General features: G+C 38.3%; 2 protein-coding genes across 3 annotated transcripts; both read left to right on the forward strand.

Annotated features, from left to right (window-relative positions):
* Positions 2-2695, forward strand: LOC18606267 (bifunctional adenosine 5'-phosphosulfate phosphorylase/adenylylsulfatase HINT4). 2 transcript variants are annotated; one of them, XM_007039789.2, is made up of 7 exons: positions 6-191; positions 328-374; positions 507-583; positions 673-739; positions 1608-1685; positions 1817-1919; positions 2264-2695. In XM_007039789.2, the coding sequence occupies exons 1-6, from the start codon at positions 108-110 to the stop codon at positions 1917-1919; spliced, it is 456 nt and encodes a 151-aa protein (XP_007039851.1). In that variant the 5' UTR covers positions 6-107; the 3' UTR covers positions 2264-2695. The 2 variants fall into 2 exon arrangements, with proteins under 2 accessions (XP_017972401.1, XP_007039851.1); XM_018116912.1 differs by lacking the exon at positions 1817-1919 and having other exon boundaries at positions 2-191.
* On the forward strand, positions 7142-9070 carry LOC18606269 (probable aspartyl protease At4g16563). Its single transcript, XM_007039792.2, has one exon. The coding sequence runs from the start codon at positions 7368-7370 to the stop codon at positions 8808-8810; it is 1443 nt and encodes a 480-aa protein (XP_007039854.2). The 5' UTR covers positions 7142-7367; the 3' UTR covers positions 8811-9070.

Consider the following 12192-nt stretch of genomic DNA (forward strand, 5'->3'; position numbering starts at 1 on the left):
TGGTCCTTTCTGCTAAAACGCAAAGATCAGATAATACGAGATCGTTTTGGAAAGGGTAAAGCGTGATTAGGGATTAGGGATTGGGAAATTCTCAAACTAGGGGTAAAATGGCGGGAGCGACCTCACCTTCTCAACCATGCATCTTCTGTCAAATTGCTCGCGGTTCCACCTCCACTCCTCTCCTTCACGCTGTTCGTTCTTCTCTCTTTGTCTTTATATCCTCTGTTTGGCTACCAAGTTAATTCCACGATCGTCTTCTCTTCAACCAGCAACCAAACAGAATTTTCCTGGATATTACGTTGTAATTAAATCTGTTTTTATTCTCAGGATGACAAGGTCGTTGCATTTCAAGACATCAAACCTTCTGCTTTCAGGTTTCCTAAATTTCTCTTATATTGAAAAAGTTATTAAATTTATTGAAATTTGAAACTTTTTTAATATAAAATTGCCATGGTCGCAACGAAATCCTATAGTAAATCGGAAATTTATTGAATTTTTTTTTATAGGCATTACTTGGTGATTCCTGTGGAGCATATTCCCACTGTTAGAGATCTTCAAAGAAGAAATGAAGACTACGCTTTGGGTAAAATTCCCTCTTTTCCTCTTCTTCTTTCATTATTAGTCTTGCCTTAGCTAAGTTTGTGTTATTGCTGTAATGCTGTTATTCTCCAGTAAGTCATATGCTAAATGTGGGGCAAACTTTGTTACGCAGAGATGCACCTCAATCAAATCAATACAGGTATTGCTTCTAATAAAGGAAAGAACTTTGCTAAATAGATCTTCTTTCATATACTATATTATAAGTATTGATCAATGTTGAATAGTCCTTATGGCCTTTCATTACCTGACTTGATGGTTGTCGTCTGTTTATTGCTGCACAATATGTTACTTAAACCTCTTTATAAACAGTCATATTTTATGTGTCACAAGGTGTGTCCTTTTCCACCTGCCTTACTCTATGCATTAATTTTATATAGGTATTACCTCTAAATGCAGTGGATAGTGCAGCATGAGGGTGTAAAATATGGAAAACTAGCCTTTTCCCTGTTGAAACCATTCTTTAAACTAGCATGCTATGGTTGACAACATGTGAAAATGGCTATAAGAATCAGAATTCAATTTCCCCCCTGAAAGCCATGAAGATATTGAAAATTGTATGGTTTCTGTTCTGATGCTCATTGTTGTTTGATTAGTTTTACATTTACTTCGTTGTTGGCAAAATGTACCTTAGAATCGATGATATTTTCCTGCATGAGTTGGGTGGTGAAGGAGCTGAATCTTACCTTTTGGGATGGGTGAGAGGAGAGTATCAAGGACATGAGTCTTACTTTGCTTATCAGAATTTATTTGAAACTTGGTGGTAGATAATACCCTTCTCTTCAATTTCAAATGTGCTTGTTAATCATAGCACTATCATTTATAATGAAGGATTGAATGAAAATAAAGTAGCTTTGGGAAGTTGCATAAGTCTAGAAAGAAGTAGGTCCTGGCCTCATGGGCTAGCTGAAGTCAACTTTTTATTCGAGAATTTTTTTTTTCTCTCAGAATTTTATTATTTGAAAGAAGCTTTATCATCTGATCCTCTTGCTTCTTTTGGGTTTTGGCAGATTTGGTTTTCATCAGCCTCCATTGAACAGTGTTCACCATCTCCACCTCCACTGTTTGGCTCTTCCCTTCATACCTAGGTAGTTGTTTGGCTGTTAATGAATCCCTCTGCTTTTATTTTATTTATTTATTTTTTATTCTACCTTGATATCTTCCAACAAAGTTGAAAAACCTTGAAGTACATATTTTAATTCTTTAAGAATTTGAGCAGATGGAAACATGTAAAATATTTGTCTTTGGGACCACTTGGTGGGTTTATTGAAGCCGAGAAGTTGTTGGAGAAGATAAAACCTCTCTCACCAATTCCTTCATAGGTGCAATTGGATCACAGTTGGATTTCTCTCATTTTGGACTATGGTTTTTTTGTTCTTTTGCATGTATGTCTGTAAGTTCCCTAATGATTCATTGTTGTTCAAGATAAGAATGCCCTTATCAGCTTGTTCTTCGTAAGTTCTACTAAGAATTGTTGTTATACCTGATAAGAGTTGTCATTCTTAATAAGTTTACATAAACTTTTTAACATGCATTTTCATAAATATCGCAGATCTTTTCTTTTGTCAATAGTGCATTCTAGATGTGGCTATGTGCATGTCTCTTTTGAAGCTGCAATTTAGGGTGCTTAGCATAATCAATGCTCCTATTTGTACTTTTATTTCAGGTCACATTGTTTGAGACTAATGGTTAATTTGTGTCTGGTTCACAAGCGATGCAAAGTTTATGGGCTAAGAAGGTTCTTGTCAGCATCTGAGATTAGAAGTAGAATTTCAGTATTGGTGACATAGCCCTGATCCTCTGTTAATCATTGTGACATTTTTTTAGCATGGTCATAATATGCTGTATGTAATAAAAAAATAGAAGTTTTGCTGGTTAGTATTGCAACCTATGGTAAATGTTGCTACCTGCTAGAGGGTGAGTTTTTTCTGTTTGGTGAGTATCAGAAGTTACGGCTCTTGACAGATTTGACATCCATCGAGCAATTCTCAAACATGATTATTTAAATTCTACTATCATGAACACAATATTGAACACAATACTTGTAAAGAACTGTTGTTCAAAAGTTTCAACTTAGTGACTGCCATATTTAAGGAGAGTCTGTCCATTGTATGCGGTTCTATTTGGTTTTGAATCTGTCAGTAAGGCCTATGAAAACAATTTGGGCAGTTGCTTGAATTTCTATTGTAAGACAGTAGCGGAGAAAATTGGATATTTTTTTCTTTTAAGATTGGGAATAATTTTGTTAGATATTACTTGTTACCGACATATAACTGGATTCATGTGATAGCAGATAAATGTCAATATTGGTTGCATCTTGTGCCTGGAATATGTTGTTCTTAGGCATTAATATCTTTGGGACGCTTATCTGAGGATACTGCAGTACAAAAGTCAGAGATTAAGCGTGATTAATGTGACTAACTCTTAATTGTTTTTCCGTCTGTGAAAGCCACTTTTGTGAACCTTAAGATCAAACACAGCACAATCTGCTCACATGCATCTTGTGCAATGAAGATGGAGACAGCTTGCAGAGCTTTTAAAGTGGTCTTATTCATCGTTTAATAGTTTGTACAGCCTTGACTGGAAACTTAAGAGTTACCTGATTGGTGAAATGATGGCAAAAACAGCCTTATTTTCCATCCTAGGGAATGAAATCAAGTTGGGGGAAGTAAATTAGTGTAAAGAATGAAGGAACCCAACCCAACATTGTTAAGCTTCTTACTGCTTAAGTGTTTGAAGAAATTCTAGTCCGACGTGATACGAGTATTTCCATACATCAACCTGTCAAAGTGGGAGTCCTGAGAAGGTAAAGCTCTCAAATCTGGACTCATAAGATTGAGAAAGGTACCAAAAGCAAGCAAAGCAGATATGTGAGGATTCAGATACACAAATGAGTAGGAGAAAACAAGCTCATACTAATAAATGAATTAGCTGGATTTTGCTACTGCTTGCGAATTCCCTTAGCTTTCTATGAAGTTTGACTTTGCAGAGGACCACATGTTGTTATGTTTTGGACTTCAAAATACTCTTAATGTTGCGGCATGAATCGCAGTCGGCTGGTTGTTTGCTAATCCTTATTCTTATCTGTCAATTTAATTCTCACCAGACAGAATGTGACCAAACCTCATACTATCATTTAGATAGGTATACCATCCATTAGGTAAAACATTCATCAGACGGTCACGCTTAACAAATTCGAATCCCCCAATAGGTTTTTCAACCAGTGTTAAGCTGTTGATGTTTTGTCAAACTAGAAATGAAAGAGAGAGCATTAAAAATGGTTTCATAATCATTGAAAGGAAAAAACTCTTTTGTAATGTTGTGATGTTATTATTGTTTGGTGACCCTTGCGTAGCTGGCTCCCGCAATACCTCCGAAAAAGACTGGAGTAGGACGTTAACGGCGCCAACTTTTTCTTCCTCAAAGCATGGCAGCCATGATTTTGAGGGGAGGCATGGCTGAGAAGAAGTCATGATCTAGCCTGGTTTGGTTTTATAAGGTTGTGGGTCCAGGAGTGCAGCTATATTATTTGTTTATGAACAAATTATAATAGAGCCCTTTGTTTGCTTGTAGCCTTGGCGCTAGGCATCCATTACAAGAACAGGTCGCTGTTTTGGGTTCCCTCACTTCTTTCCTCCACCACGAAAGGAGTTGGGCATGGTAAGGATTTGGGTTTACTTCTGGCTTGGTAGCTTCCTCGTATTTATTGATGATGTACAAAGTATTAAAAAAGGAAGAATAGCATTTGTGATTTTGTATACAGGAATTTAAGGCTCGGCTCCTATTCGTAGCTTGGGGCCCCATTTTCCATATTGTCACATTGGTAGGGCAATGCGGCTACCCCGACGCGGGGCTTACGGGAATCTAACTAGGGTATATAACTAAAGCTCCTTTGCTGTAAGCCCGAAGCTGTACCAAAAATAATAATAATAATAAAGCAAGGGCCTTGCTCTGAAAAGAAACTAATCCTTGGGACCCAGGTGGCTTTGGCCCACTTTGAACTGCCACTTGGGCAGGCACAGAAGCTTCTGAAAAAGCCAGCTCACATTGCTACGTGTCTTGAGCTAAAGGCTTTTGTTATGGGTTAGATCATACGAAACGGCATGTGATAGGTCAATTTTTCCCTTGGATTTATTTGATGGCTGATCATGAGCATGGAATTTATGCCAGGAAGCAACCCCATTCTCGATGTCTCGACCCTGAACGGAGATGGTCAACATCAGTATTCACTCAGAAAGATTAGTTTTTGGTCTGTTAATCCTTCCCTCAAAGTATATGTTTCATTGATGGTTAAATTTAGTTACATGTGTATTTTTTGCCCATCTATTTCATTCAAGAGATTTATTGTGGGAATGATGCCTTGAGTGCTCTTTTCATTACACCAAAAAAATAAAAATTAAAGTGCATTGTGTTTCTACCTATTCACATTCAATGAAAGAATAAAGGGTATGAAGCAATTTGACAAGTACTATCTTTCAACATTAACATTGGTTTTTTCACAATTTTTTTTTTATAGATTTTCAAATCATTTTCAAAACCCTTGTAAGCATATTTGCTTAGGAATTTGATTGTACATCACAAAAATAAGATCTCAAAATCTCTTGGTCTCGTCAACTTCATCGATTGTTCTGCCCATCCGTGAAGTGGAATGTCAAAAGATTTTTAATTAGAGGCAAATGGAGACGTAAAATCAAGGTGAAAATTTTAGGTGGATGGATCCAATGGTAGTGGAACAAGATACATGCACGATGTTTCATAGTCTCAAGAGTACGAGACAAACAAAAAGTAGTGCCCAAACTTCATCTCAAAGGGGTCCCTAATTTTCAGAGCCTAAAGTTGGAACAATCAAAGGACTTCCCTTGTTTTTCTCTTGTCGCAATAATGGATTACTTGACTTTCTCTCAGTACCAGAATCGTCACAACAAATCTTTCATTTGTTTTCCTTCAAGACAAGAGGAAGAGAGCTCTTTCTTTTGTTTCCTTGAGGATGATAAAAAAAATTATTGTCCTAGGTAGGTCCTTGAATACCATAAACATGCTAAGTTTCACTTGCAACATTATTTCATCAATTATTGGATTGGGGTTTTCAGCTTGATTAGTTTTACCCCTTTTTTCCAACTTAATTGGATTTGTATACTTTCTTTATTTATTGCCTTAGACCAAGCAAGAAGCCCCAGAACTCCCAAAGCACTTTCCAGTTTCAAATATGGTGCAAAAAAGAAAAAAAAAATTTGCAAATTTGCCACAGTACGAAACTGAGAAATGAAAATTCTTAACCAGAGAGTCCGGCATTACTTTTTGCAGAGAATACAACCACTGCTGGCTAGATATATAAAGAAACTGATAAAAGGCTCATAAAGTGCTCTGTTTTTCTTGCCTCTATTGGGTGTTTGATTTGCCATCATTTAAAACTACTTCAATGTATTTGGTGCTTCTTCCCAAGTTATTCAGGTTTAATGCTGCAGTAACTAAGGCTGCCTCCAGCAATTGCAAGTCAGCCAACGCAATAAAAAGGGTCCCAATTAAGATTGTAAGAATTATTTTTTTTTTTTTTTGAAAAAAGGGGTCTCAATTTTGGAGTCTACTTAGTACATCAACTTTGAATTTGAGTCAAAAGGAGCCCAGCAATACAATATAGAGATTGAACTTTGACTCTTCAGCTTTTTGACCTTGGGTTGTTTATTTGCTTTGCTTACAATTACCTTCATTTTTGCATTTTGCTTTGTATCATGCATTAAAATATGAATCACACTGTTCAATCAATAATTTAATGTGAAATGGACAATCATGCAAGTAACACTCCATTTTAATTCATAAAAATAACTCTCTGTTCAAGAGAATTGACAAAAAATTCATTCCCCATAAAATATTAGAATAATAAACAGGTTAGCAGCAAGTGAAAACGCCACTTGGTGCTTCATGGATTCCTATCCTCCTCCTTCAAATTACATCACCATCTGCATTAGTTGGAGACAGAGCACTGCTTAATTGGGAAAAGAAAGTTAAACCAATATCACAACTTTGTCTTTACTCAAACACAGTGGAACCTCTTTATCTTATATCCTGACAGGCAATACTCTAATTTACATGAAAATGATACTTACATCCCAAATCTCTTTCCCCATCTCTACTAATATGGACAAGCTATTATGTATTACATATTTATATTCATGTATATGAAAATTTGATATACCAACAAAAAAGAGAAAGAAACAATACGAGTATTCAATAATTTGGTCTATAGTAGTATTTTGAAATTTTCAAGTGTCCCATCCAGTAGAATTTTTAGTGGACCATCGAGATTTCGGAAGTAACCGTTGAAAGTGAAAATTTGAATAGCTGTTTAGTGTTCTGTTTGCCCCTTTTGTTGTAAGATGTAGTAAGCTTGTAACCGTGCCTAAAGATGAAGATACCTCTAATCTAATCCTGTTTTAACTCTAATGTGCCCGCCCAAGGAAATTGTGGTAGACTTGTAGAACTAATTCACAACCAGCTTTCATTAAAATCCCCTGTTGTCACCTGCTCATAAAATTTTTAGGCATTGACGTGAAAAAGAAAAAGAAAATGAAAAAAAGGTTTGATAACACCCTTCCCCAAATCATCCCTCCCACCATCCTACCAACAAACCAGAACCCCTTATAAACGTCACCCTTCACTTAACCAAAATTCAAATCCTCTCGCTCCTTCTCTGACTTCCTCTGTTTCTTGCATAAACCAAGCGCCAAGCAAAAGGACTCTTCTTTTGCTCTGTTTTCTACAATTCTAAAGTCATGGCAACTTCCCTTTGCTTGCTGTACTTGTTACTATTTTCAACATGCTGGCTTACAATTTCAATGTCAGAAATGGTTCTTCTGCCTTTAACACATTCACTCTCCAAAACCCAATTCACCACCCCACACCACCTCCTCAAAATCACCTCAGCCCGGTCGGCCGCCCGCTTCCACCAACGCAACCACCGCCACAAACAAGTGTCGCTCCCTCTTTCCCCTGGCAGTGACTACACTCTCTCCTTCACTCTCGGCTCCCCTTCTTCCCCTACTATTTCCCTTTACCTTGACACAGGCAGCGACCTTGTTTGGCTTCCTTGTTCTCCATTCGAATGCATTCTCTGCGAATCAAAACCACCACTCTCTCCTCCTCTAAACCTCTCCTCCTCTGCCACCGCCGTCCCATGCAAATCCTCCGCCTGCTCCGCCGCTCACTCCTCCCTCCCTTCCTCTGACCTTTGCGCAATTGCACGTTGCCCCCTCGACTCCATCGAAACCTCGGATTGCAACTCCTTCCCTTGCCCTCCTTTTTACTATGCATACGGTGACGGTAGCTTAATCGCCCGTCTCTTTAAAGACTCCTTAACTCTCCCAAACTCTCTCTCTATCCAAAACTTTACTTTTGGTTGTGCCCACACTGCATTGGGTGAACCAGTTGGTGTAGCCGGGTTCGGGTTTGGTCGGCTCTCTTTGCCAGCTCAACTTTCCTCTGTGTCTCCTCAACTTGGTAACAGATTCTCCTACTGTTTAGTTTCTCATTCGTTCGATTCTGACAAAGTTGGGCGACCAAGTCCGCTGATTCTTGGTCGGCACGAGGAAAAAGAAAAGCAGTTTGGCAATGAAAATGTTGAGTTTGTTTACACGGACATGCTTTCCAACCCTAAACATCCTTATTTTTATTCTGTTGGGTTGGAGGGAATCTCCGTCGGGAAAAGGAATATTCCGGCGCCGGAGAATTTAAAGAGGGTTGATAGGAGAGGGAGTGGAGGGATGGTGGTGGATTCAGGGACAACTTTTACGATGTTGCCGGCGAGTTTGTATGACTCGGTTGTGACTGAGTTTGATCACCGCGTTGGACGAGTTTACGAGAGGGCGAGTGAGGTGGAAGAGACAACAGGGATGAGTCCATGTTATTACTATGACAAAGTAGCCAAAGTTCCTGTGATTAGTTTGCATTTTGTGGGGAACGGATCAAGTGTGGTGTTACCCAGGAGGAATTATTTTTACGAGTTTCTAGACGGTGGTGATGGGGTTAGGAAGAAGAGGAATGTGGGGTGTTTGATGTTGATGAACGGTGGTGATGAGGAGGAGTTGATTGGTGGGCCAGGGGCTACTCTGGGTAACTATCAGCAGCAAGGTTTTGAGGTGGTTTATGATTTGGAGAAAAGGAAGGTTGGATTTGCAAGGAGAAAGTGTTCTTCTTTGTGGGATAACTTGAAAAATTAAGTTAGATTTTGGATAAAAATTAAATTTCTACGTTTTTATTTCATGTTAATGGGTTTTTACTTTCTACTCCTTGGGGCTTACCTGCACTTCAATATGTGCTTTATGGACTCTGCCAGTCCTGTATATTTAAATGTTAATACCTCCATGTCAAGTATGAGGTGGATGATGAAGAAAGCAAATATTGAAGTGTAGAGAAGAAGAAAATGTAAAAGTTTGTGTATATTGGAATTGGAAATAAAATTTGGTTTCTCTTTTGCAAAGCGTTTGGTGGGTTTTACTTCTCCAAGCTGGTGGGCCAGTGAATAAGTCCAGAAATAGTTTGTGTTTCCTGTTAACTGATCAGACATCACAGTGAAGATCCTGATGCTGCAGGAAGAAATGTTGCCCAAAACCTCTCATCGAAATGTTCTGAGTGGAGAGTTGGTGGGTGAAGAGTGTCAAATCCAATTTGGTTAAGATTTTGAGCATTGGCTGGAAGATCTATGAAACTGATCCACATGATCATTGTACATTGAGACCCTGGAACCCCAAAAGGCCAAAACTATTAAGATTGGGTAGTGGACGCCACAACTACTTCAATAAAGATGTTTTCCTTCTCATTGGTTAGATTTTTCTCAAGGGGCTGGGGATATTTTTACCGAAGTCAGCTGGTCCTTGCTATGCTTTAAGTTTGATTCTTGGAAATCAATCAAGTGGACCATCCATTGATCCTTATCTAGACTGCAGCTTCATAGCAAAATCCAAATGGGATAGGTTTCCACTGTTTCAAGAAAAGATTTGCCTATGTCCTCCAGAGATCTCAAGGGAGGATCAACACATAGTCGCAGAACCCAACAAAAAAAAAATCTTTGGCTGATGATTTAGCTGGTTCTGGATTTTGGTGCACGGATTCCACTAAGTGGCTCTCAATTTCTTTTTTGAGTTTGGAGCCAATTATTTTTGCACAATATGCATATCTAATGTCTTGTTGATATATTTTTAATTTTTTTTCTTTCTTTCTCATGTTTAGTAATTGATCTTAGATTGATGTTATGATGGAGATAGTTTAATATTGTAGTAAAGAAAAATTGAAGAATGATTGACTTTCGAGTATAGTATGCATACTTTTAATCATACAATATAAGCAATTAATCATTGTAAAAAAATAAATGATTTGGAAGAGTAATGATTACTTGTCGTATATATTTGAATAACTTATTTTTTCTTAAAAATTGTTACTACGAATGGGGTTGGTGTAGAAGGCACCAATTATTTTTTCCCAAACTTGGTTCCTTTCGGTACCACGATCTTCCAAGCTCATCATGGCGTACCCCTTCAGCCAAGAAATGAATAAAGTGGCCTTGGCAGGAGTACATCTCAATCTTCTCTCTGACAACTCTCCCCGTAATGCTCTGTATATTGATGTTGCTTTTCTACGTTTTATCCTCCTTACCTCAAAAATTTCACGACCAATGGCTGGACCTAGTCTCAATTTCAATCACTCGCATCTCCTGTAAATCTCTTGCTACATCAAACTCTTAGCACAGTTGAAAGAAACAAAAGAAAAGGTCGGCACATTCAGTGGACTATTCGTTAACCATCGTGTCAAATTTTTGGCTGATCTTAAGACAAAGCCACAATTATTGAATGGTAATCGGTATTATTAGTCACGAAACTATTTTATCACTCGTTCCGAAAAGTCTGTCTGATGTCTGATGCCGTGGGGTGGGATGAGTGCGCACCCCAAAGTCAGGGGGCTACGGACCACAGTACTGGGTCAGCTCACTCATGCAAACCAGCTGTCCCCCATTGAACCCTCACTTCCTGACTAAAACAAAAGAACTTGGCTTCTTCTACTTGTAGAGACCCCACCTTTCTTTAATCTTATTCTATCGAAACAAGCTTCAAGCTAAACCACCCTTTATTCCCTTAATCATATCATTTTTGTAGGTGAGAAGTTCTTTGGGCACTAAATTGATGTGATTAATGAGTTTTAGATGTGGATAGCTTTTGAGTTTGAGCGTTTTGACTTGCTGAGCCATCACCGTCGCTTTTGTTCACAAGTGGGAAAATTACGACAGCGACGCCGCCGCGAAATTTTTTGTTGGGACAATGACGTCAATTTTTTTAAAAATATCCTGCTCGATTTGCCAAGAGGGTAAAAGTGTGCCTGAGAGTATGGACAGGGCACAGCTAGCTGCCGCCATACGTGTGCTTCCAGATGTTTCTCCACGTGTGGGCCTCCACACTATTTAAGGTTCTTTGCTTTCCTGACAGCCCAAACGTGAGCAAAATCTTGTGTTGTATTACAAGAACACCATGCCGTAATTGCTCTTAATCCAGTAAATATACATTGGAAGGCTAGTATTATATTTCTAATCCGTTCATTGTACTTATCCAAATCTCATAATCTTCTGACTTTATACATGATAAGCATCACTATCACAAACTCAAATCTCCCATACTACAAGTAAAAAGATTAATTAATCATTATTTTACATTTTGACTGAAACTAGGCAAGTCATTTAGGCTAGTTGACTAGGTCTAGATTACTAGTATTTCACAATGTACATTGACTCTGCCCAGGTCCTAGGATGTCTTACATTATTGCTTTATAGTATCAAGTTTTCAAAGTAGTTTGTCTTTGAAGATGTAAACAAGGGAAACAGGGATGGGGGAAAACAACCAAGAGGAATGGGAGGAACAACCAAATCTTGAACAAAGAATATCCTGCGTGCCTGTCTGAGCTGTATCTGATCTTTGGGACGTTGACCTTTAAAAGTAGTTAGTTTTAGAAAATCAAGATTGGGCTATCTTACTGCATTTGCACGGATTACAGAAAAAGGAAAGAATGTGAAGATGCATGTAGTTCAACGTTTTCAAAGAGTTGGATTCTTTAGCTTTTGTCATTTACAATGTGACTTGAAGGGGAAGCGATCTGGCTGAGATTTGTATCTTTTTCTTAAACATAATTTCCTAGGCTTAGATCAAAAGGAAACAGAAAATCGCCATTCGCATTTTATCCTTTTCAAGTGGGTTTTCTGGAGAGGAATGGGGCTCATAGTCATAGGTCCTATTCGCTAATTAACGGACCCAAATTCAATGGAAGTGTACCAGACTGTAATCCAACATTGGGCCTAAACCTCTTCCTCATTCCTACTCTGGGTTTATGTTTTGGTAAGTTGTAGCTGAAGGAGACTTACTGTTTCTGGGTGTTTTCCCGCTGTGAGGGGAAACTAATATACCAAAAGAATCAGTTGCGCAAAACGTGGAATCACTTGCTTTTACGCTGCTAAGACTCCTTGTCAATTAAGTTAATTCACAGATACTATTACACAAAGTATCACATTCCATTCCTCAGCAGTTGTTTCCATAACTCTCCTTTTTTATGTGAATTCATGTT

Source organism: Theobroma cacao, chromosome 3 (genome assembly GCF_000208745.1).
Source record: "Theobroma cacao cultivar B97-61/B2 chromosome 3, Criollo_cocoa_genome_V2, whole genome shotgun sequence".
In the NCBI taxonomy this organism is placed as follows: domain Eukaryota; kingdom Viridiplantae; phylum Streptophyta; class Magnoliopsida; order Malvales; family Malvaceae; genus Theobroma; species Theobroma cacao.

Coding starts and splice junctions, on each gene's coding strand:
- LOC18606269 (XM_007039792.2), top strand. CDS start 7,368: ATGGCAACTTCCCTTTGCTTGCTGTACTTGTTACTATTTTCAACATGC.
- LOC18606267 (XM_018116912.1), top strand. CDS start 108: ATGGCGGGAGCGACCTCACCTTCTCAACCATGCATCTTCTGTCAAATT. Junction 740..1,607: donor CCTCAATCAAATCAATACAG/GTATTGCTTCTA, acceptor GGGTTTTGGCAG/ATTTGGTTTTCATCAGCCTC. Junction 1,686..2,263: donor GCTCTTCCCTTCATACCTAG/GTAGTTGTTTGG, acceptor CTTTTATTTCAG/GTCACATTGTTTGAGACTAA.